Source organism: Carassius gibelio, chromosome A13, assembly GCF_023724105.1.
Source record: "Carassius gibelio isolate Cgi1373 ecotype wild population from Czech Republic chromosome A13, carGib1.2-hapl.c, whole genome shotgun sequence".
In the NCBI taxonomy this organism is placed as follows: Eukaryota; Metazoa; Chordata; class Actinopteri; order Cypriniformes; family Cyprinidae; genus Carassius; species Carassius gibelio.
The window spans coordinates 11,083,062-11,108,756 of record NC_068383.1 but is presented as its reverse complement, the minus strand read 5'-3'; the positions used below and the strand labels follow the sequence as shown (position 1 = coordinate 11,108,756).

At 37.8% G+C, this 25,695-nt stretch overlaps 1 protein-coding gene across 1 annotated transcript in view; it reads left to right on the top strand.

Moving 5' to 3' along the window:
- Positions 1 to 25,581, top strand: part of LOC128026135 (testican-2) — a 29,028-nt gene extending 3,447 nt beyond the window's left edge. The window contains exons 2-10 of the mRNA XM_052612891.1: positions 6,660 to 6,705; positions 10,468 to 10,582; positions 11,800 to 11,908; positions 13,274 to 13,388; positions 14,807 to 14,926; positions 15,631 to 15,849; positions 20,984 to 21,046; positions 22,946 to 23,083; positions 23,480 to 25,581. Coding sequence (XP_052468851.1) covers positions 6,660 to 6,705; positions 10,468 to 10,582; positions 11,800 to 11,908; positions 13,274 to 13,388; positions 14,807 to 14,926; positions 15,631 to 15,849; positions 20,984 to 21,046; positions 22,946 to 23,083; positions 23,480 to 23,625 — 1,071 coding nt within the window. The 3' untranslated portion in view covers positions 23,626 to 25,581. The remainder of the gene's footprint in view (positions 1 to 6,659; positions 6,706 to 10,467; positions 10,583 to 11,799; positions 11,909 to 13,273; positions 13,389 to 14,806; positions 14,927 to 15,630; positions 15,850 to 20,983; positions 21,047 to 22,945; positions 23,084 to 23,479) is intronic.
- Positions 25,582 to 25,695: the final 114 nt, after the last annotated feature.

The window sequence follows — 25,695 nt, the reverse complement described above, 5'->3', positions numbered from 1 at the left end:
ATGACTCTGTATAATTCATCCCACACCTTACCCGGCTGTTTAAGAGAGAAACCAGGAGTGAATCCGTTATCTATGCTACAGCAAGTAAACAAACAGCAGCACTGGCCAATTCTCCTGTGGCTGGCAAACGCTCTCTATATCTCTCCCCCACTTCTCAATGTAGAAGAAGCTCATTAAAAATCAATGCTTTCCCCTTCCCTCAGAACGTTGTGTCGGCTCGCACCTGTTATTCCTCCACTACATTTTTAATGAGGCAAAAATGTTTCAAGCCTGAACTGAAAATTGTCTTCCATTTAACCATTCACCGGCCTTGGTATCAAGATTCCATTCATATGCTCATAAAGGTGGGAATGTCCTCGTAACTGCCAGAGCAGCATAGCATAAGGTCCATAATTATGAATAATGCAGTTTAAGATGATACACCCAAATACCCCATTCAGAGTTCAGCCATCAGCATTAAGTGCACTCAAATGCTAAACATTATGCTTTTTTAAAAAAAAACAGAGGATGCATTTTTATGCACATCTGTTTGTAACTCTCAGCCCCATTTGATAGACTCAACAGGACGGATTGTCCGGAGAAGGAGGTCATGGGCCTGTGGGGCTGGGGAAATTGAGTGCAGTGGGATGGCTGTTGACAAAATCGAGTGAGAGCATTGCAGCACCACATCTTGGCTATAGGCCAGGAGTGTAGGTGGGCTTTAATTGAGTGGAGAGAAACTGGCCTTTCATCATTCTGCTCCTGGGGTCTGGGCTTTTCTTGCTGAATTAGACTTTTTATCTGAAGAGTGCAGGTGCGGAGCATGGCATACCCAGGCTAATTTTTGGAGGCTTCGGTCCGGTTCCAGATGTGAAATTGGTCTTACAACTCTTTTAACATGTCCTTCCTTTACCAATATGTGCAATACTGACTTTTCTGTCACTCTCTTGACTTGTTTACTGCAGCCCCTGGGAGTCTGGGTACCAAACACCGTGTTCTCTGTAGATCAAGCTGACCTACCAAAACCGCCAAATAAAAAGGCTCTTGTTCTGGGCATCCAATTACAAATACAAGCATGACAGTCTTATTTTTGCCCCCAAGACTGCTTATCCTTGATGAAGATGGCAAATTGAAATGACTGGTTTTAAACCCCATTAAAGTCAATTTTGCTTTTAGCGTTAATGAGGCTGGATTAAGTCTAAAGTGCTCTGTAAAGGGATGGAGGTGAACTGTCAATCCTGTCACCCCCCATACCCCCACACCCCCAACATTTGAGTCCTTCTCGTCTTCCTTTCACAGAGAATGCCTTATTGACTGTTTCTAGTGTCAGATTTGCTTATCTGCACTGTATTGTTCTCTTTCACTCTCGCTTTCAGAGCTGTCAGTTGGGCCCTTAGAGTCTGTGGGAGTGTTATTGATGCTGAAGAGGTCAGAATATTGGACTTTTCTGGGTGTGTTCGAGATCATTTGTTGCTCCAAAACCCATTAAGAAAAGCATAAAGTTTATCTTAATGTGTTTTATGTCATTTCTGCACCGCCAACGTTGCCCATCTGCCTTTGGTCTGGCTACCTTTTCTTTCAGCTAATGAACAATAAAAACATTGACAGCCAATTAGAATCTTCCCAATTATAAAGAGCTTGAGGATTTAAAGTGGCAGAAGCATAACTGCAGCTTGCGCTTATAATAAATAGAATGTTATTGTCCATTGGCCTTTGACGCCAATAAAGCTATCATCATAGTTATCTTTATAGTTAACCGTTTTTGGAGTGAATGGGCTTTTGCTCAGTATTAACTTGTTTATTGAACTATTGTATAACACTTGAGCACTTCATTTTTTTCCAACCTGGGGCACAAGTTGGCAAACTATGATTTATCATAATAAGTTATTGCTTTAGTTGCTGAAATCGTTAATACTGTATTACAATGTGATCTCATTGTGCATCTGTGTGTTGTCCATTATACCACATTACAGTGCTGTGTAACTGCTGGGCATCTGTGCTAGATGGATCGCTTCATCTGTTTACACTGAGTCAGGCTTCAAGTCAAGCTATCTCAATTTTTGTACAGCTCTCATGCATCAAAGTGTACGTGGTAACCTCTTATGTTTTTAAGAGATAACTCTAAAAGTCACCCTCTGTTATGTTTTCACTTAAAAGCATGAGTCAGTGACAAACACTCTCTGGGTATTCTCACTGAAAAGTCAGCACTCTCTTTGGAGTTCTGTCCTGGAGGAGCTTCCTGCCACTATTGGCTCTACAAAAACAGAATGGCAGGCCAGAGTTTTTTTCTTCATGAGGAAAGCCAGGATATGTTCACAGTCAAGGGAGTGGGCTGTTAGCAGTGCTTTTGATGTGCCTGTGTGCGGTTAATCTGAAAAGCCCAGTCGGAAAAGGCCCAGTGCATAAATCAAGTGGGAGGCTTGTACTTGCCCGTCAGCTATAGCCGTGGTGTGACAGTGAAAGCATAGTTGGGAATGTTCCGATATATAATACAGTATCTGTTTTTCCTCTAGATTTCTTGGCTTGTGGAACATGGCCGAGTAGATTCAGAGTCAAAGGGAGAATGGATGTGTGCCTGGGGTGTTTATGAACTGTGAGGAGCCTGTATGATTGCTGGAAACACGGTGGAGTGATGACTGCGTAGGTGTGAGGCTATTGTGAGGTCATTACCACCAGGGTCCATCCGGCTTTAATCAATTATGGAGGGCTGCTTCACTGTGCGCCTCCAACAAGGTATAATTTTGAGCATCAACACTTGTCAGAGCGAATCTCTAATATGTGTGGAAAAAGAAAAGGCAAAATAGTCACAGCCAAATTTTAATCCCCTCAAATTTACAATGCATGACATGAAATTAAAGAGACAATGAGGTGGGAGGCTGTAAGCTGAAAGCCATGTGTCAGGCAAAAAAGCTACAAGGGTTGGCTTTAAAATTGAAATATTTTGGAGTAAAATGACTTTTTTGTACAAATTACAGAATTACATGACAAACACTATTGTTCAGTAGTGCTTCAGTATATAGTTCATTAGTGCAGAACATCGTGCTTTAGTTCTCAATAACCAAAAAACGTGTGCGTTGCAATCATATTTTGTTCTCATCTGCTTGCATGCTTATCAGTAAGTGTATGTATGCATCATGAATAAGTTATATACTAAATATAATATCACTGTCGTAGTACATTAGGACTTAGTACAAACGTAGTAATAAAATAACTGGCAGGTGGTGGAGGTAATTTGTAATTTGACAGTTTTGAATCTGTCACTTAAAATAATAAACCCATATTTTTAGTGATTTTAATTCGCTGACATCTTTCTGTTGTGTCACTGTGGCAGATGTTTTCGTAGCAGCAGCAACACAGGAGCGCAATGGTATGTTCCTGCATTTTTATCTCTGCGTTGTGATGTAACTGTTAAGTTTGAGTGAAAAAGACAGATCCAGTTCACCCACGAACTGCTGCTTGAACACACACGCACACACACATGTATGTGTGTACCACTTTTCATCTTCTTCCAGGTGCCAGTCAATTGCTTGTATGTCATGTAAACTTACACAGGTGTTTTGAGGGCCTCCAATTCAAAGCTGAATTTAAAGAGTGCATGTTCAGACATGCCCGATTACATTGCAGAGATATGGAGGATAAAAGAGCTGTCAGTACGCACAGAAGGGGTTGATGCATTCTGTGGTGTTTTTGATGAGACCGGGGTCCTCTGAGGGATAGTCCTGCCAGTCTTCACTCAAGGCAGACCAAAGATGAGCTGCCTCTGGATACAGGAGATGCTCATCTGAGGATGACTGCTTCCTAGACTGTGGTCTCAAGTGCTGCTGACTCTTAAAATGTCTTTATGGTCTCAAAGACAACAAAATGCTAACAAAATGCCAATTAAGATTCTTAATTTTAATATGTCCTTCATTAAGGAAAATATTTAATATCTGAACCACCTGCGGCACCTTATGGTAAAAATAAAAAGATTGTTTCCAAACAGGTTTCCTTTGAATGCTCTCTTCTTCAATTGGTTGGTTAAACAGATAGCCCTGCCCCAAACTTCCGCCATTGGTTGAGCCACTGTTGCTTACTGTTGCATATAGGGTTCCGGAAGTAAAAATCCTATTCTCCAAAGGGGAATTGAGTTTTGATTATAAGTTATATAAAAACTTAAATACAGATCTACTGTGATTTTTTTTTTTTATTTAAACATGTTATTTGCAGTGTTTCCTGAGATTGTAATTCCCTCAATAAAACTGTTCAGTACATAGCTTTTTTACCTTTGTCTTTTTGTCAGTTTTTAAGATAGCGTTTTGTTTCAAATTAAAGTTTGTATAGTTTATTTGTAGCTTACTGATTTGATTCATGGCTTATAAGTCTTGAACTATCAGAAAAATACTTCTGGAACAAATGCCAGTGAAAAAAAGTGTTGTACTCTATTAAGCTTGAAGAAATCTTAAGCTTTTTAAGCTTTTAAGAATTCTTGATGATGATGTGTTATGATGATGGTCATAAAATTAGATGATGATATGTTGGGGCAATATTTTTTGTGAGCTATGGCGATACTTTTCATTCTTGCATCTTTTTATAGAGGGGGAACATATTGATGTGGCACAACATTTTCCACATTCTTCACACTTAGTGTACAGCTCTCTTGACAAAAAAGAGCATATCGAATGAATTAAGAGTTGTGTTTGCATGGGTGGCTGCTTCAATTTGCATAAACTAAAGATAAAAAATATATTCAAAAGGTTTCACCACTCTGTCCATTCCATATTTACTGATATGGAAACCTAATTTCTCAGTACACCACACAGTATCTACTATGCTAAGACAGCAAAAATGGACTTAAATAATGCAGGTATCAGGAAATCAATAACAAAGTTGTCCAGCACCAGGGATTGTTGCAGTTAAGCAATGCAGCACTGAATTTTGAGTCACTGGTCTTTGATTTGTTTTGACAAGGTTATATCATATCAGGAGCACATATTCATATAGTCATCATTTTTGGTGTGTTCTTATATTTATTTTTATTCAGATCTTAAAAAGAATTAGCAGTAGTGTATTTCATAAAGGTCAACATACAGAGCACCGCACATTACATGCAAGAAAAAGCTAATAAATTGTGCGCACGATTTACTAATTAGTTCCCTCAATATACTAAAACGTGCACACAATTATTATTGCGTTCCCTTGATTTACTATTGCGTTCCCTCGATTTGAACGAGGGAACGAATTAGTAAATTAATATCAACAAAAAATATCAACAAAAGTGGTTGGTATATATTCGTGAAGTAGACCTATTAAGTTAAATATTGAATGGAAATGTTATTTTTAATGATCTACATTCAGGAAGTTATAAAGCATATGTATTGTCACTTGACTTGTGACTTAAACATGTGCTGCAGAAAAATATTAATTTATTGCGCTATTGTAGCTGACGAAGCCAAATTCCTTCAATATGAAATTCCACCTCGTGTATACATACAACTGCACAGATAAATGAATGCTGGTGACACTAATAAACTTGTGAACTTTACAGAAAGGTTATTGTTATTATCAGTTAGAGTGCAGAAATATTTCAAGTGTTATGAGCACTAAGCATATAATTATCAACTGCAACTGCCTCTTTTATAAGGACACATGAGGGAATATCAAGGATATATTCAAAGATTTTCCCAGGAGGTGAAAAGATGTTTTTTTAACAGTTGGAGCCTGTCTATTTTCTTAATAGTTGCTTCTCAGAGATGCATCGCTCTCCTCTAACTGTCTCCTTATCTTTTGTCTTTGATTCATCTATCTCACATTTCACCAGGAAGTGGAGGTCAGTAGTGATGTATCATGACTTTGCTTGTGTTTAATGTCTCTTTTAAAATGCTTAGTCTAATATTCGATATCAAATCTGTAACCCACTTTTTGTGCAGTCTAAGTTGCTTATGCATCTTTGTTTGACATTTCATTTAAGCGACCACCTTTTTTGCCCTTTTATGTTTCAGAATTTTTCTTCTTAAGTTCCATGCCTCCTTTTTCCATTTGTGCTTTTCCACAGCTTTTCACAATTAAAGGGGTCATATGATGCGATAAAATTTTTTCCTTTCTCTTTGGAGTGTTATTAGTTTAAATATATTGAATGTTTAAATGTGGAGTTTTGCGCATCGCGTGTGTGTGCACTTCAGCTTCATCATCTGTCACACTGCTCTGTTCCCCTTTCGGGCTTGAACTGATGGTACAATTAAGGACATTATTAACTGTCTGTACATACATGTATTTTAAAAGACAAAGCTCACGATTATGGAAAGGGCTGTTATATTTCTGACGAGTGCTTGTGGTGTTCGGCCAATCACAATGCATTGGGTCAGTTGTCCAATCAGAGTAGACTGTGCTTGTCAGAAAGAGGGACTTTGTAGAAAATGATGCGTTTAAGAGAGGCGGGGCACAGAGGACCTACAATAATGTACAGTATTTTAAAAATAATGTGTTTTTTGAACATTAAAGCATGTCAACATATTCTGTTACACCAAACACACAAAATAATGATCTTTACAAAAGCATCATATGACCCCTTTAAAATATCTTAGTATTGTTCTTTTAAGTTTGGTTAATGATAAATGCACTGTGATAGAAGTGTTATTCTTAACTAAATGCTTAAAGTTTATTCTGTGCAACACATTTGACTGTTTTTACTTTGTTTTTGTCAGGACGATTACATCAGATTGGGGGATGAAAGTCAAGACTCGAACGAAAGTAAGTCATTTTTAATATTACTAATAGTATCACTTTATAATATTTATTGAAGTGACATTTTAGCCATTTTATTTAAGTGTTTTCAAATGGAGCTAGATTTGACATTAGGTAAAATATTCAGACTATTTTTTCAGAACTAGTGCCAATTTTAAGTTTGTTTCTGTGTAAATTAAGTTTGTTGTTGTTATGATACTCATGCATTTTGTTTTCTGTCAGTTGCACACAAGAATCAACACAGTGTAATATATTCAAGCAAATCAGGACGAGTCATAATTCAGTATACTGTATTCAGTAAGAAAGAGTACTAAGTATTCAAATATACTTAGTATTGTTGAATACTTAGAGTGCTAAGAATTCAACAAGTCAGTCAAACTTTATTAGTTAATCTTATTAAAAAAAAAAAAAAAAAAAAAACATTTGTAATAAAAAATGTTATTGTCTACAGTTAAAATTTGAAACCAGACAGCATGTTAAGTGCTTTAATCAGAAATAATTACTGAATTTATTTGGTCAGAAATGTAATATTTAGTGTTTTAAAACAAACCTTTAACAGTGGCATGCAAGCACTGTAATTATTATTCAATGATGCAGTTAGGCTTGACTGTGGTCTGCCTATGTTTGTCACAGCAGACAGCCCTTCTTTTCTTTTTTTGCTGCCAAACACTAATTGCTTACACAAGAGATGAGGTCATCTCCTCATTTTGCTAGAGTAAAGAGACTGCCCGGACACATTTGAACATTATGTCTTGATTTTTCAGTTGAAGTGAAGTCCTCAGAATGGAGGAGTCCATTAGCAAATATCTCGGGATGTAATTAATGGATAATTGCTAGTTCCACTGAAGGCCCAGTAAGAGCCCCGTAGGCTTGATTTAGCACTGACTGACACTGGCTTTGTTCCTTCAAAGCACAAATCCACTTAAGCTTCATATGTCCAAGAACAGAGGTTCATGAACCCGATGGTCCATTTTGCCGAGTTGGCAATAAAGCCTCTTGCACAGCCGTCACTACTCCCACCACAAATCTTTTGTTTAAAACTCATTAATTGAAGTCATTCTCTGTGACAGTTAGGGAATTATTATATATCCATTTGTCAAAGGTGTTACAGAGCAGGAGTTCACACATATAATGCTTAATGTGATATTTAAGAGTTTGTGTCTGTGCTATTAATAATTTGAACACATCAACAGTATAAAAACCAAACTGAACCAAATGTATTAATCACATACATAAGCAGGCCTTAAACTGTAAGAAAAAAAATCCATAGAAAAACAGAAAAGGTACTGGTCATTTTCTTCCCAGACATTATCTATTAAGGTTACTGACTTTTCCTTTAACCCTAAAACACAACACTATACCATGCGTAGTTAGAAAAATACAGAAAATTTATTCATATTAACACAATACATTGGGCCCTATTTATATGGAGTTTTCTATAGAGGCCATTCATGCAGAAGGCTTTTTGCTGTGAAAAACGTGAGATCAGGAGAGAGGATTGGGGGGAAAAATGCAAGGTCTCCAGGTGCTTTTTTTTGGAAGTTGAACTTTTAGCTTGAGCGCAACATTTTTAGATGGTAGAGGAAAAACACATGTACACATAAAGTTTATGCACATATTTATTTAAAAAAATGTATTACATAGAACGCTCTGGTTACAAACATAACCACGGTCCCTGAGATAAGGGAACGAGCGCTGTGTTGCTGATACATTTTGGGAAACTCCTGTTTACTCTTTTATTGAAGCCTGATTTGTTCACGCTAGAAGGAGGGCGGTCTTAAGCGACAGGGGTCACAAGTCTGGAGTGGCTCAAAGGGAGGGACTTACAGGGCCCTGAGATAAATCCCAAGTCAGCACAGTATGAGTGCGAGGCGGATTCAATCTCCAAGCTTCCGTCTACGAGAGAATGATTTGCCGTGATGGCCACATATACTTTGAGCATAGGGTGCACCCTTTATTCAGCAGCTCTTGCAGAAAGGTTAGCACATAGGACATGTCACACATAGACAGGTTCTTGTTCTGTGCTGCACACCAGTCAGAAAAGAGAAGGTCTTTTCTCAGTGGTATTTCAACGCAGTGGTTATCATGCAACTTCAGGACAAATTTATGATGTAATTATTGTGACAGTAGCTTTTCTCAACACTAAAAACATTTATTTTTACTTAAATTTCTCCAGTCTTGTCCAGTCATATTACATGACCCTAAAAAAATCATTCTAAAATGCTTTTTTTAGTACTCATGAAACATCTCTTATTATTATCGATGTTGAAATTGTTGCGCTGCTTAATATTTTTAGTGAAAACTGCAATAATTTTTTTCCGGGGTTCTTTGATGAATAGAAAGTTCAAAAGAACAGAATCGTTTAATACATTTTTTTAATCAATTTAATGCATTATCGCAAAGTAAAACATCATTCGTCGTGGTGGGCGAGGAGACGCCCTAGTAAATAACCTTACTTGGGCCAACTCTGAACTTTTGAATGGTAGTTTGAGTATTCCTTTTTTTTAATCCAGATTTATACCCCTAAGCCGAAAATTCCACGACAGCACATTTTCATGCATATCAATAGCTAATTGTCTGTGTCGGATATATGATGTTATGGTCTCATATGAGCTGTGTATTAATGTGTATTAATAGGTCAACAAAGTGCTTCTAGTACGTCAACAGGTTTATCACAAGCAGATGTTTTTTTTTTCACATTCCCAGTGTGTGTACCTGAGAAAAGAACATCTCAGCAGTCTGTTGAGTCAGCCAATACCTGAATTAATAGACCATCAACATGATACAAGGCTTCAGTTCATTAAAAACAAATGGAGACGTCTTAATTTAAACAGCGTGCATGTTTTATTTATCAGCGTGATTGCATTTTTTGTCTTTCCTGTGTACACAGCATGTATCGCGCCCTTATCTCTGTGAACCTTTCCCCGCTAGTTGATCTGATATGCTCAGCGTTATGTGGCTCTGGCTGCTGATGTGTATTAGCTGCATTAACTCAGCCACTGGCTTTGCTTGATAGAGTCAGTAGCTCCTTATATTTCTACTCTGCGATTGTAATGATCACATTAAATGCTGCTTTGTGTGTAAACAAAGGATGAAAGAGAAGATGCGACGGTGACTGGACAAGATTCTTTGGCTCTCTATGCTGGATTTTGCATCACCTTTTTTAATGCATTTTATAAGGACAAGCTCACAGGGCCACTGCTCGGAAGATATACAGTATTTAAAGTTGAAGTGTGCAATGATTATGGATAGATGCAGAGAGAGAGTTTCTTTCTTTTTTACTTATACGAGCAGCTAATCAGTCCTCACTCAGGAGTTAGACTGTTGCTATAGCAACATCATTATTCTTGTGTTCTCTTTAATCTGCTTGAGCTTGTTGTGATGGAGTGAGGCTTACTGATCAACCTTGTGCTATTGTGTATAGATTGCAATAATCTGTCAGTCTTGAAATATTGTTTTTCATGCAGTGAGGATTATGAGTTTGTTTGTAATACTATATGAAGTATGATGAGATAAGATATAAGGAGTAAATATGGCTTACTGAAAAACATAAAATAGTATTCCCTGTGTCTAAACTTCTCTAAGGCTGAAGCTGTAGCATAGAGAGCATAATAAATAAATATTAAAAATACACAACAAAATTACTAAAACTTTAACTAACATTTTACTTATTGAAAGGTTGTAATATTGAAATCTCAGTGAGCATCTTAAATAATATAAAATCTGAATGCAAAGACGATTATTGGAGTACATCTCTCTTCATTGCAGATGTGGACACCACTAAAGACCCCTGCCAGAAAGTCAAATGCAGTCGACATAAGGTGTGTGTCGCCCAGGGCTACCAGAGTGCTGTGTGCGTCAACCGCAAAAAGCTGGAGCACAGGTGAGCCCTTCAGCTACAGGTCTTCATGCACATAGCAATAATAAATGACCGAACAGTGTTTTTTTTTTTTTTTTTGAGGGTATGAATAAATGAAGCTTGGTGCCATTCTAAGGCACTGTGCAGAACTATCCAATTTAGCTTTTAATTATTCATATCATGATGAATCACATTTCTGAGCCTTTAAGGTCCAGATGATTGGCTTATGAGCAAAGAAGGCTGTTTATAAAAGCAGCAAAACAAGAGGGTTGAAAACGCTCATAAAAATTATGGTCCTAAAATTATGATAGTTCTGTCTTGACAACTCTATTAAAATGATTTCTCGTGGTGATCGAGGAGACGCCCCCTCACAATGTAGAACGCTTTGAGTGCTAAGAACAGCAGAAAAGTGCTATATAAAATGTAATGAATGATTAATTATTATTTAATAAATCAACAAATAAATAACCTACTCAAGGTTATTTGTCATTTTTTTTCCTATTGTTCTTCTAGTCCTATTACGATCGGATTAGAAGGGTCCATGTAAACGCAGCTAGTGTTGATGTTAGTCTTGGTGGAATAGATCTGGTACACTGCTGCTGTAGCAGGAAGTATGGAGACTTTCTACTGCCAATACATCCACGACATGCTGCTGTGAGCATGTAAGGAATACTGCTGCTTAGCATATAATATATGCTTCTGTGCGTTTTACAACTATTTAGTTTTTTGTCGGGTCAAATGTGCTTCATATTCTCTAAATCAGTAATTTCCAGCCAGGGATTGCTTTTGCTTTGTTAAATCTTTAAAACAGAAAGTAACTATTGTGGCTTACAGTACACAAAAAATAATGGATCGTGATTAATCATGATTTTTTACTGCATTTAGTTCATTTACATCCAACATTTGTATAAATTGATGATGTGTAAGAAATACTGCTGCTTAGCATATAATATATATATAAAACAACCCACATACTGTATATAGCATACATGAAATTACCTTGTAGCAGTTCTATACAGGTGGAGCTGGGGAAGGTGGAGGGTGTTGAACCACACTGAATACTACTACAGTGAACACTGTACACAGTATTTGAATGTCAAGCAGTAAATGCATTGGCTGGTGATGCAACAAAATGATGCCAATGATGCACTGTTTCTGTGCATTTAAGTAACCAAGCATGCTTGAGTTTATATCTTAAATTTAATAATTTTTTGATGGCACGTTAATATTGTCTGTTTTAGGTTGAAGCAGCAGGTCATTAGACAGCAGCAGGAGAGTAACTGTAAGGCTTGCCCAATATCTTCCTCTGGTACCGTTTGTGGCTCTGATGGACACAACTACGCTTCTCAGGTACTTCACACTGCATTCCGATTCCTTTAATTTTGTTGAAATAAGCTGAACTGCAGAGAAATTGATCATATTGACATGATCGATTTCTCTGCAGTTCAGCTCATTTTAATACAATTGGAATTATTGCACTTTTGTGCTTTTTCCAACTTTTCCGTTTTTTGTCGGGTCAACTTAGGTAACCCAAAAATGTGCTTCATATTCTCTAAATCAGTCATTCCCAGCCAGGAATTGATTTTGCTTCCTTAAATCGTTAAAACAGAATGTAACTATTGTGGCTGACAGAACATTAAAATAATGAATCATGATTAATCATGATTTTTAACTGCATTCAGTTCTTTTATATCCAACATTTCTATAAATTGATGGTGCATTTCTGTACCTGGTGATATTTTATACTTGTTGAGCTTCTGAATTCCACCACACAAGAAAGACCACATATATCCCTCTTTAATTTTGTTAAACGTCCCATCTGGATTAATTTACAAAGAAATTTGCCACTGGGACTTTCTTGGAGACAATTTCTTCATGAATGCCCCCAGAACATTTTTCCAGAGAGCACACAATAATTTGTGAAAGACAAACAAGATATGTCTCATTAAAGGTAAGGAGAACTACTTAGTAAACCTGTCATTTTAAGTGAATCAATGTAATAATGGCAACTTTAATATTGTTAATTATATTGATAAATAATATCCAATATGATATGATATCAATGTAACAGTAAAGATTATGAAACACTGATTAGTTCCAAATATGATTGTATATATCTGAGTTAACACCAGAGTTTTAAGTTTTTAAGAGTCAGATCAGGTAGAAATATTTTTATTAGTCCTGTCAACAAACCTGAAGAGAAAATGCATAATCCTTTCAATATCCTACATCTTCGGCTTGCATGGCTTGGAACAATGAATGCATAATGACGTTATTCTATGCCATTCAAAAACATATTTTTCATCTCTGTTATTTTCTGTGTGACTCATGGATCAATCTGCTTGCGCAGTATGTTGTAATGGTCTCTAGTAAGCGGTGTTGTCTGGCCCTTGACATCCTTAAAAGTCAAAGAATTGTCTGAAAGGATTCTGAGGACTTGGGAATGAAAGAACCGTTCTGTTGAATTATGTATTATCTCTATTATATCTATTTCTGACCTTGTGAGTGAAGAAATGAAGGTTGACATCAGCTTCTTTTAATGGAGATGTCTTGCTTGAACCAGCGTTTTTCACTCGTCTGAACAAATAATTATGCTTTATCTGGGGTTACAATTGATGCCAATGAACTGTAGCATGTGACACTTGACAAGTTTTATGGTGGCGCTGCTTATTCTTCCTGTGTTTTGTTGTTGGTGTGTGTTGCACCTGAATTTAGTGCAAAATGGAGCAGCAGGCTTGTCTCACAGGAAAGGAGTTGAAAGTAAGTTGTGCTGGTTTCTGCCCCTGTACTGCCACTGCCGCTCCTGCTACAGATGTGGACAGCAAACAAGGTATTTACCTGTAACAAACGTCAAAAGCTTCAATATGGTGTAGCAAAGCTTGTTAAAGGGATAATTTCACCGAAAATTATTTCAACCTTGTGGCATTCCAGACCAGTATGCCTTTTTTTTTTTTTAAAGAACACGACATTAGATATTTTTGAAAAGGTAAGTTGTTTTGGATCCCATTAATGGAATAGTTCACCAAAAAAATTTCATTTGATATAAATTTACTCATCCTCGGCCCATCCAAAATCTGTGATCAGAACAGATTTGGAGAAATGTAGCATTACGTCACTTGCTCAACAAGTGGATCATCTGCACTGAATGGGTGCTAAAATATGAAAACAGCTGATAAAAACATCACAATAATCCAAAGTAATCCACACGACTCCAATCCATCAGTTAATGTCTTGTTAAGTGAAAAGCTACGCGATTGTAAGAAATTGAAATGAAGTTTGTAAGAAATTCATGATTAAGGCATCCATAATAACACTTGCTTCAGAAGTCTATCCCCTGTTGTCTACTCACATCAAATCCATCAACATATTTGTTTAGAGCTGTCTGGGTTGTTTTTGCTTGTAAATGGTGCTTGATCTGTGCATATTTCTCTCTTGATTTAGACAAAATGGCTTTTTCATTGGAGAACTCATATTTTAGCTGGAAGCAATAGATTGAAGTTAAAAACATTTTTACAAATTGCAGATTTTCAGTTCACAAGGCAATAATTGATGGACTGCAGTCTTGTGGATTATTGCAATGTTTTCATCAGCAGTTTGAACTCTCATTCTGATGGCACCCATTCACTTCAGATGATCATTTGGTGAGCAAATATCTCCAAATCTGTTCCTGATGAAGAAACAAAGTCATCTATATTTTGGATAGCATGAGGGTGAGTAAATTTAGGGTTAACTATTATCTTAAACAAAAATAAATTGAACAGTTGAACTATTAGTCAAAATATAATTTGTGTTGCACAAAAGAAATTAAGACATAAAGGTCTGAGTAATGACAGAATGTTCATTTTTAGATGAACTTTCTCTTTAAGATACTCTTATAAAGAATCACCTTCTGTATCGAATTAAGCACAATAGAAGGGCCTGCTTTTAAATTTATAGGATCATATTTTGATGATAATAACGAATGGTGCCATTTGTCTCTTTCACGTCCCTTGAGCAGTCTGCAGCTCTCGCTCTAACAAAGGCTTTATAGATTTATCAAGAGACTATGCTGCTTGCTTTGTGGATTTCTGCTGACTTTGATTATGTCTGATTTGTGTCTTCAGTCTCCGCAGGCTTTTCTTGTAAATTTCAGATGGGCAAATGCAGGACGTTTGGCTCTTCACTCTTTAATATCAACATCTGCTAACAATCTCTTATCTCCTTTCTCTGTCTCTGTATGTCTCTTTCTCTCTTCTTTTCTGTCCATAGAGAGTTGCACAGGGCAGGACCTGGCAGATCTGGGAGATCGCCTGCGGGACTGGTTCCAACTGCTCCAAGGCAATGGCAAGCAGAACAGCACGGGGAATCCTGTCGCCAGTTCTGCATCAAGTGAGGCTCTAACATTTATTTAGCCAGTGATTTAAAATGATTATAGGAGCTTCCTATACACACTACTGATCAGCAGCATACAATGACTCTATCCTAATTTACTTTAGCTGTATCAACATAATGCTGTTTTCTTTTTAGTATTTTCAAAATGGACCTATGATAATTGGCACTAATAAAACTGCTTTGTAAAACTTGAATGAGGACCGGCAGATTCACAGCTATTATGTTTGAATTGTGTCCTATCCTGATGGCCAAAGAGCACCAGCAGGATTTTATCCACTCAAAAAGCAATTGTGTATTGTGAAATGCAACTGAATGCTTAAGCGCTCAATTTGCATCTACTTCGGTATAAAGTGAACATTTAATGGCAGAAAAATGGCCAGATCAACCATATGCCTCATCAGTTCTCTAACTACATATGCCTCTTTTGTTTGTTACATTTATATTGTTTGCTTCTAATACAGGTATATATATATAAAGAAAAAAAACAGCTTCTGTTCATGGTTGCCATCAGAGTGATCTACTGTCAGTGATTTTGCTTTTAAAAAGGACATTGATAAAATTTTTAAAGCTAATATGTTGCAATCAGCGGTTCTGGGAGAGATGGCTCTTAGAAACCAGTTTTAAAAGCTCACAAAGTGCAGAAGTATTACAGTATATAAGCTAGCATTTCTCTTGTGTCAATTGTGCATGTTTGTGCACAGTTGTGGACCGAACTCTTGTTGCGACCTGTAAGGACTCTATTGGCTGGATGTTCTCTAAACTGGACACGAACAGTGACCTGTATCTGGATCAAGCTGAGCTGTCTGCCATTAATCTGGACAAGTATGAAGTGTGCATACGGCCCTTCTTCAACTCCTGTGACTCCTACCGTGATGGCAAAGTCTCCACAGCCGAGTGGTGCCTCTGCTTTTGGAGAGAAAGTGAGTTTTTACTATCTCTACACAACTGAACCAGGCCTTAATGACTTTTTAAAATAACTTAATTAAATATTATATTTATAATATAATATACTACTAATATTATATATTTATCATATATAATACACTACCAAATATTTGGTACATTGCCACTGAAATATTTGGTATATTTGGGCAATATTTTTAAAAAAAAATTTAAAAGAAGTTTCTTATGTAAAATACGTAAGAACAGTAATGTTGTTAAGTATTTTTATAAGTTAAAATAACTATTTTCTATTTGAATATATTTTAAAATGTAATTAATTGATTTATCTGATGGCAAAACTGATTTTTATGCATAATTAGTCTACTCCAGTCTTCTGTGTCACATGATTCTTCAGAAATCATTCAAATTTGATGATTTGGAGCTCAATAAATATTTATTTTTATTATTATCAGTGTTGTGCTGTAAAAAAAGCTGCATTTATTTGAAATATATTTTAATAAAGACAATAGATTTTGAGATAATTTATGTAGCATTATCAATACTCTACTGTGACTTTTGATCAATTTAATGGGTCCTTTGTGAATAAAATTACTTTCTTAAAAAAAACACCTTACTGACCCCAAACTTTTGAACAGTAGTGTATGTCCTTTTAAAAATTTACATCATGATGACAAGTAACCAGTTTTAATTAAAACATACTGTTGATAAATATATAAAATTATAAGTGCAAAACATATATTGACAAAAAATTTAGAAAGATTTTTCGTTTCAAATTCTAATCATTAGTGTATAAAATTAGATTGAATTTTAGTAACATTTACGAAAACCAAAATTAATGAATATGATTTGGCAAAAATATTGACTAAATTGACAGAATATTTTCATCAAAAGGCAAAACACTCAAAAAAGTAGAACTGGAAGGAAGCAAATATTTTGACATTGAAAAAAAATACACGTATCAGATTTAAAATCAGCTCTAACTGGGATTGTCGCCTCAGTATTGCACATTTGTGCCCTGCACCCTGCTGGTCAGTGCCATGGTCCACAGTTTACTCTGCTTGGTTATATCAGTGTGACAGAAGGGGGGCACATGGCTAAACATCAGTGCCAGCACTAGTCCTTGTTTGAGTTTGTTGAACACTGCTTCAGTGAGTTGGGGCTTTCAAATCTGAAATGATATTTGAATTGGATTTGAGGGGCATATTTGGTTTCCATTACAAAAGCCCAGCAGACGATATTGCATGCAAAGACTCAACTGGTAGCAGAGCACATTTATTTTACATCAGCATGCACTGGACAGGCAGTAAATATAAAGAAGACACCAGTCGGTGCAGGCAGGGCTTTAGAAACCTCCATCTGTGTGCATTGAGTTCTGCAGACTCATGCCACTAACTCATTCAGTTTGCACTGGATTAAGTTTAATTGGTTTTCTAAATATAATCAAACATTAAGGGGGGGGGGCGTATGTTTGGATTATTGTAATCCAAATCTTTCATTTCCTCTACAAACACCCCCTTTGGATGGAAAATGAGAGATGGGAGAGCTGGAGATGATGTTAATTGACCTTTAGCTGTTAGTGGCATGTGGTGAGAGTGATGTAGAGAATTCCTTTTGACGAGATGCGTAAGTCTGGAGGATTTGTGATTCAGTGTGTGTTGCTAGGGTGACTGACAGACTGTGTGTGTGTGTGTGTGTGTCAGCGGGGGAGAGTGTAGGTCTGTTTGCATGTGCATGTGTTTATCGGCAACATGCTCTACATATTAATGAGACTCATAAGTGTGTTTCTCTTTTGTTTGAGGAATTCTTTGTGTGTGTTTGTGTGTGTTAGTGTGTGTGTGTGTGTGTGTGTGTGTGTGTGTTTACTTAAACAATGGAGCATGGCAAGTTTCTTGACACTAACAGAAGTATGTACCACTGTGCATTGCACTGGAGGGGCACAGAGCTGTATCTTAGCAGTATCTTAACACACACATACAGTATACACACACTAGACAAGCCTGGTTCTTGTTTGATGTGATTCTGTTCACAATATGTAGCTGGGCACTCTCATATCTCCTGGGTAGGGCACAGTTGCTTCTGGCCTGTCACACTTTGTCTTCCCCTTGTATTTCCCCTGGTGGATAGAAAATGGCCATTGCAGAGGGGAAAAACAACATCAGTGTTGGTTGATTACAGCCTGCTCAGTCTCAAACTCTCTGGGACTAAAATCAGACAGGCAGTCAGATAGAAACCCATTGCATTTTTTAGACTTGACCTCTCCGGCCCTCACATACAGCTGTGAAACATGATAGTGTTGAAGCATTGGAGAATATTCCAGTATGTGCACTGCACTGATTTATTTATTAAAGGAAATGTTCTGTCATCATTTACTAACCTTCATGTCATTCCCAAACCTGTTTGACTTTCTTCACTATGTGGAATACAAACGAAGATGTTTTGGATCATGTCCAAGCTGCTCTTTTCCATACAATGGAAGCAAATGGGGACTAGAGATGTCAAGCTTCAAAAAGGACCATTCAAATGGTCTGTATGACTTGTTTGCTACTTTCTAAGTCTTCTGTATTCATATATACAGAATATATATAATACCTTTGTGTGATAACCAAAATCATCAAATCATTTGATTTCAAAAACCAAACAAAACAAAAAAAGAGTCCACACATTCACTGCTACATGTATTGTATGTACATCATACTCTTTTAGAATACATTTGGGATGTCAACAAAACTAGTTTGAGTGAATGATTTGGTTACTCCTTCTAAATGAATATGCTGCTTCAAAGTAAAAAAAAGGAGAAAAAAAAGATTTACTCATTAAAACAGGGACTTGTCACCTACTAGCAGTTTTATTTTAATATTTATTGATATAAATTCATTTTTTAAATAATTTCATATTCAAGCATTAACAATTTTTTTAACTAAAGTGTAATAAGTTAAGAAAATAAAAGTTAAAACATTTGAATAAGATTACACACACACAAAAAAAAAAAAAATGTAGGCAAATAGTGTGTAATAATAAAATCTCCATATTCATCTGGAAGAAGGAGGCGGGAACCGGCGGACGATCAAATAACAACTTTAATAATTCAAAATAAACACAAAACAGCGCATCAGCCCCTCACGGACGACTGATGCGCACAAATAAAAACCAAAATACAACTAAAAGCCCAGGCCTGGTCCTCTCTCGTCCTTCACTGTCGTCACTCCAGTTTTATATCCTTCCATCTCCTCCGTGGGCCTTGAGACCAGTGGGTCGAACAGGTGTAGCTCATCTCCAATCACTCCACCGGCCTCGCTCCTCCCACGTCCCTCGGCCCCGCCCCACTAGTCACATACCCCCATCGCCCCTCGCAGGCCGGGGGGGTACCCTCGAGACTGCGCTCTACTCCCCCCACCCCTTCCCTCCGGGGGGGGGACCGCTCACGGGGACCTGCGGGAACCTTGGGGTAGGACAGACAAGGCGAGAGAAAAGGAGGTGGAAGCATGAGGAGCGACAGAGACGAGAGAGGGGAGAGAGGAGAAAAAAAAAATTCCGGTTCCCAGACGCACTGCTGCTCGGCCCTCCACCAGCTGGGTGATCTCCTCCGCGGTGCCTGGCGGTGGCACTGGACGGCCCTCAGCAGACGGCACGACACTCCTCCACCACCCGGTGGATGGCGACGGCTCCTCCAGTTTTGGGCAGCAGGCAGGAGTCCCCCGTCCCCTGCTCCTCCCCGTTCCGGTGGATGGCAGCAAGCTCCGGCCCCCTGGCGAAGGGCGCCGACTTCTCCGCTCCCTTACGGACGGCAACCGCCCCTCCACATCACGGGCAACAGCAGCGAGCTCACCCATCCCCGGCAACTCGCTCCAGCCCACCGCCTCGAGCGTCCCTGGCGGCACACTCCTCGCCTGCTCGATGGCACCACAGATTCACCACAGCGGCGAGGGATCTTCAGCAGCGCGTCCCTCCATCTCCCGGGCTTCAGTGCACTGTAATGATAAAATCTCCATAATCATCGGGAAGAAGGAGGCGGGAACCGGTGGACAATCAAACAAAACTTTAATAATACAAAATAAACACAAAACAGTGCATCAGCCCCTCACGGACGACTGATGCACGCAAATAAAAAGCAAACATAAAATAAAGCCCAGGACTGGTCCTCTCTCCGTGGGCCTTGAGACCGGTGGGTCGAACAGGTGTAGCTCATCTCCAATCACTCCACCAGCCTCACTCCTCCCACATCCCTCGGCCCAGCCCCACTCATCGCATAGTGCCTCTGTTTATCTCTGTTTAAAGAGTATACACTTTTAAATATAAAGGTGCTTAAAAGATTCTTCACAGCGATTCCATAAATGGTTCTTCTATCATAGAAGAACCATTTTTGGTCCCACAAAGAACCATTCAGTCAAAGGTTCTTTAAAGAACCATCTCTTTCTTACCTTTCTATAATCTGAAGAACCTTCTTTCACGACAAAGATCCTTTTGTGAAACAGAACATTTCTTCTGATGTTAAAGGTTCTTTATAGAACCATTTAGACAAAATAGGTTCTTCTATGGCATCATGAAGCATCTTTATATATAAGAGTGGACCTAAAAAGAAATATTCTTTTGAATTATTTGGCATATTGGTTCCTACTTAATAGTTGTGGTCACCATTTACTTTTATAATATTAAGAAGTGCGGCTTGGACATTATGCTTTTGTGTTCCTCAGGAGAAAGTCATTTTGGTTTTCAATGGCTTGAGGGTGAGTAAATGATGATAGAATTTTCATTTTTGTGGAAACGTTCATCTAATGTATTGTAAGAATGGTGTACATTTCACCTCAGGGCATTAAAGAGCCAATTGCAATTTAGAAATATTCTATTAACAAGTGTTAATTTTGTTCATAACATATTCAAAGCAAGTTATATAACTCAAAAATGTAATTTACTCTTTCTTTCATGAATTATATTGTCATAAAACTAGAGATTAGATCTGTCTGTTGTGCCACTTTTAAAATGCATGTGTGTTTGGGTGTGATAGTGTGATTTGATTGTGCAGCTGCCTGGAGAGCAGCCCTGGTGTAATGTCGCTTCATCTGGGAGTTTGTGCGGGAGCCTGTGTGAAGCGTTTGTCTGGAGGAGATTAGCGCCAGCTCTTCCCTTAAGGCACTGATTGTTTTTCTTCCACAGAGCCTCCCTGCCTGGCTGAGCTTGAGAGAATCCAAGTGCAAGAAGGAGCCAAAAAGAAACCAGGTAAGAATGAACGCTCCGTTGAGACTCTCTGTACTATCTCGGGAAGAGTAAATTAAGGTTTGAAGTAGAAGAACAAAGGGAGAACCAGAGAAAGAGGTTATATAGAATGTATACAAATGGAAGAAAAAAGAACGGGAGAAACAAAGTCAGTAAAAAGTAAAAGCAAAGCAGAAGGGAGATCAAAGAGGGCGGCTCTGGCAGAAGTGACTTTAGAGGAGTTTCATTTAACAGATGACAAGCACAAGGCTGGGATTATCTCCTAATCAGGTGTGGATTAGAATGGCGCTCATGGTTGCAGGAAGTGCTGCAAGTTTGGCAGCTGCGCTCTCAGGACTCTCCAAGGACGCGCTGCAAATGATTCAGCCAAAGTATATACTACAAATTAAGAGTTTCATTGTTATTTTAAAAGATTAACCCATGATTACTCTTAGATACATTTACAGTGCACAGCATAAATGAGTACAGCCCCTCTAAAATTTATAACTCTTTACTAAGAAGACATGTTAGGGTTCTTTGAAGGTATACTGTTCCAACAAGCCTGCTTGATGAATTACCAAAGAAGAATGCCAAAATTATTCAGCAAAATAAGATTTTCTTATCAATGTAATACAATTTTGTGCTGCAAAATGAGTTCACCCTCCTGAAAGTTTCTTAATAAAACAAAAACAAAAGTGAAAATTTGTCATGAACATGAACTTGTACACTCAGTGCCAAGAAGGGTCAGAGCAGTATACTTAAAGTTCTGGAGGACATAACTAAGTATTAGAATATATTATACATTTTCTGGATATTTCATTTAAACAAAATTGGCTAATTTACTTATTTTACAGAAAATATTGGCATATATTTTGTTGTTTTTATTGAGTATGTTTTATATGTTTCAATTTTGCCATCTTTCCATGAATTATATTAGTGATCATTAAGAAAATACATATTTTATATTTATTCAGAGGGGGTGTACTCATTTATGCTGTGCACTATATTATAAATTTGCAAAGGGTTTTATGTCAAAACAGGGATATAAGATATAAACCTATAATATAAACCCCTTTTTGTTATATGATACATTTAAAGATACATTTAAAGTTAAACATTTGTGCATTCCAAAATAACATAATATTCTTTCTCAGCCATGATGTGCATTTTCATAAAAAAATGACAGTCATAAAAGTATAGGTAATGGAAAAGCCTACACTAGAAAGTAAAACCTGTGTTTAACCATATAATGCATAAATACTAACATCACAATGAAAAATTTTTTTTTTTTACTTAATATATTCTTTTTAAAACAGAAATATAAGAATGTCCATTGCGATGCAAGATTATGGTATATATTATGGTGTAGAGTTGCATTACTAAGCTCATGGTCATCACTTTTGCCAGCTATGTTTAATTCATGTTCTCATAAATAAAAAACACTCAAAGTCATAAATAGGACAGTCAGGATGAATTATGGGTAAAGGTTAATAGAATCATGTGTGTTGGTGATTGGGATGTAACATCTGAACTTCTGAATGGTTAAAATGGATTTGTCCCCTAGTACACACAGTGCATCAGAGAGTTACATCCTGCATTTCATTGCAAAATATATCATGATGATTATGTGGACATATAGGTGTTTATTACTCCATGCAGTTGGGTTTTATCGCACATCATAATTTGAGACACTGCAGACAGAAACCCGGCCCTCAACCCTCACCAAGGTTACATTTTATGCATTACAATGAGCAGTGTCACTTGAGTTTGTCACATGATTTACAGCAATATGCAAACTAGTTTCCAATGTCACCCGTGATGCAGCACTCATTTTATATAGGATATGAAAATGAATGTAAAACACGCATGGTGTTTCTCAAAACGTGCATGTCTGTGCTTTACTCTCTCTACTTGTCATTTCAGATACATACATTCCCAGCTGTGATGAGGACGGCTTTTACAGGAGACTGCAGTGTGACAAGAGCAGAGGGGAGTGCTGGTGTGTGGACCAGCATGGAGGAGAGTTAATGGGCTCCAGAATCCATGGCAACCCTGACTGTGGTGAGCAGGAGCACAACACACACACACACACACACAGAGGACAATGCTCCTTCTGTAGCTACAGGGTTTAGGACTTCGATCCACAAAATCATCAGTCACCCACCTGACAGAAGACCAAGTGCTACATTCATTAGGCCAGGTTCATTTCCATTCTAAAAGAGCAGTTGTCTCGCCCAAAATAAAGGTCCGTAAGATTAATTACTACTGGCTGCAACGAACCTGCAGGTGATGAGAACAAATCCCCTGACTGGACATGAAATAGCAATTAAAAAGCCCAACGTCAAAGTCACACCTCCTGTTTGTTTATTGTCCTTGTGCCAAGCGTGTATTGTTTAGTCTTTGTTGCACATAAATCGCTCGCGATAATTTTTTTTAAACAACATTTCCCTTTTCCAGACGAGGTGGTCACGTACTCGGGCGATTTTGGCAGTGGACTTGGATGGGAAGATGAGGAGGAAAAGGAGGCAGAGGAGAACGGCGAGGAGGCTGAGGAGGAGGAAGGGGAAGTGGGGGAAGTAGATGACGGCGGATACATTTGGTAAAACGAAACGTGATTCTCACCTTGTCTGACGTAGCTTTCTGTGGTCCATTTCGACAGAGGCAGCTCTATCTTCTGACATTAAAACGGTGGACATAGGAGGGTCGGTCATCTTTATACTGCACTCCAAACAGCATTGAGTTGGGGAGGGTGGGGGGAGGGTGGCTTGGTTAGTTAGCTATAGTGAGATTACCGTATTGGGAACGAGTTTTCAATTATTGAGCTTCTGAATACTTGTGAAACATCATGTTTTTGTTGTAAGTGCAAGAGTTGTCTCCTGAATCAGTCTCTAGCATCTGCAAACACAAGCTCAGTATTAGGCGCTTGATAGGTGTGATGTGATGCATTCTTATGCAAGTCTAATAAAAACATTCTATCATCACTATACGTTCGGAAATGCCAAAATGATACCTGTTAAGTCTAAAGCAACCTTTTAAACTATGTATATAAAGATGGACAGGCTTCAGGGTCTAACCTGTTTCAATAGATCTTCTGTCGACCATCAGCAACTGCTTTCTTTGGGAATTGAGACTGCTGCTAATGTTTCTGCTTTTAGAGTTTATGTAAATTGTTTTAAATATCCTCCAAATGATATAGGGTATATAAACACAGATCATTATAAAGACAAAGAGACACAAAGTCCAAAAAACCCAGAGCTAAGTTAGCTTAGCTTAGCTTAGCTCAAATAGCTAAGACTGTTATTCTTTTATGTTCTGGCTGAAACAGTCTCTGCATCTTTTCTTTGCAACCTTGAAGTAGATATAGTCATAAATGTCTTGAGATGAAGTAGCCTTTGTCAATGTATTTGAAGAACAATTTCTCCACGCTCACAACTACAGCCTACTTTCGGCTACTTGCCAGAAACACACAATGCACTTCTACAAGATGATCCTTGTCCTAAAGGCACTTTTTTTCTTCTGCCTTCTGTGTAATAATGCTCCGAAACCAGAGATGGCAAAGCATTATATTTTCATATATATTACATCTCAATGCAGTAGCTTTTTCCCTCACCCCGATGTCCAAATCATTGTTTTCTTTGAAATGGACAGTAATAAATCCTGAGATATGTGCGCTCTGGTTTCATATGTCTGTCATAATAGAATTTGCTTATACTTCACTAGGTCAGGCTGTAATACGGTACTTCTGATGCAACACAGCTATTATAACAAGGTAGTGTATGGATGAACAGGAGATGCAGGAATGAGCTTTCGAAAATGCGTTCTGAAATATTCTCTCTCATATACCCAAAGGGACCAATCTGTCTTTGCAGATGTCTTCTAATCAGATCTTCCCATCATTTACAGTGAAAGATGTGCTGGCTGTAATGTTCCTAGGTGAAAATCTGGTGCTGAAGGGATTTATATTCAAGGTCTGAATCTTAAAATCTATGACTTAAGGTAAAGAAGTACATGAGTCTTGCAGAGAAAAATATCTAAAGCATCAGTTTTTAGGGTTAAAATGGTGTAAAACTTATGAGTTACAGACTCAGTCTGATATGATAATTCACTCAGTTGTGATTTCGAAGCTCCACACATGCAAGAGAAAACTCATTTGATATGGTAACATCCCCATCGTAAACATTCATCAATGTACCGCAGCATCTACAGAAGAATAGAAATCCTCCAAGTGTCACTGAAATGAATCTTGATGAAATATAAATTATTTGTGGATTATCATATGTGATGCACCTTGCTGGTGTGATGGAATTCATTACAAGTCAATAGTGAATGTCCTGATGTCTTACTCAGCAGTGTACAGGAGTCTGCTAATGTTATACTACTTGGGACTGGTGTATGATTGTATTGTAATGTACATGCCATTATTATTGTAAATACTTGGATTTACTTATTAGGAAACATTATATTTACGCTGAGTTTCAGTATATTTGCATTTAGTTGCATGTTTCTTTGTCCAAGTGTGTCATCTTGCCTGAATATGATTAAAGGCACTGGGCCCAAAAGTGCTGTTCATTTGTTCTCCTAATTACTCCCAAAACTCTGCAACATGCACATTTTCTCGTGATACTGGAGACATGAGAAAACAAATATTTTCAACCCACTTTTAAAAATTCTTT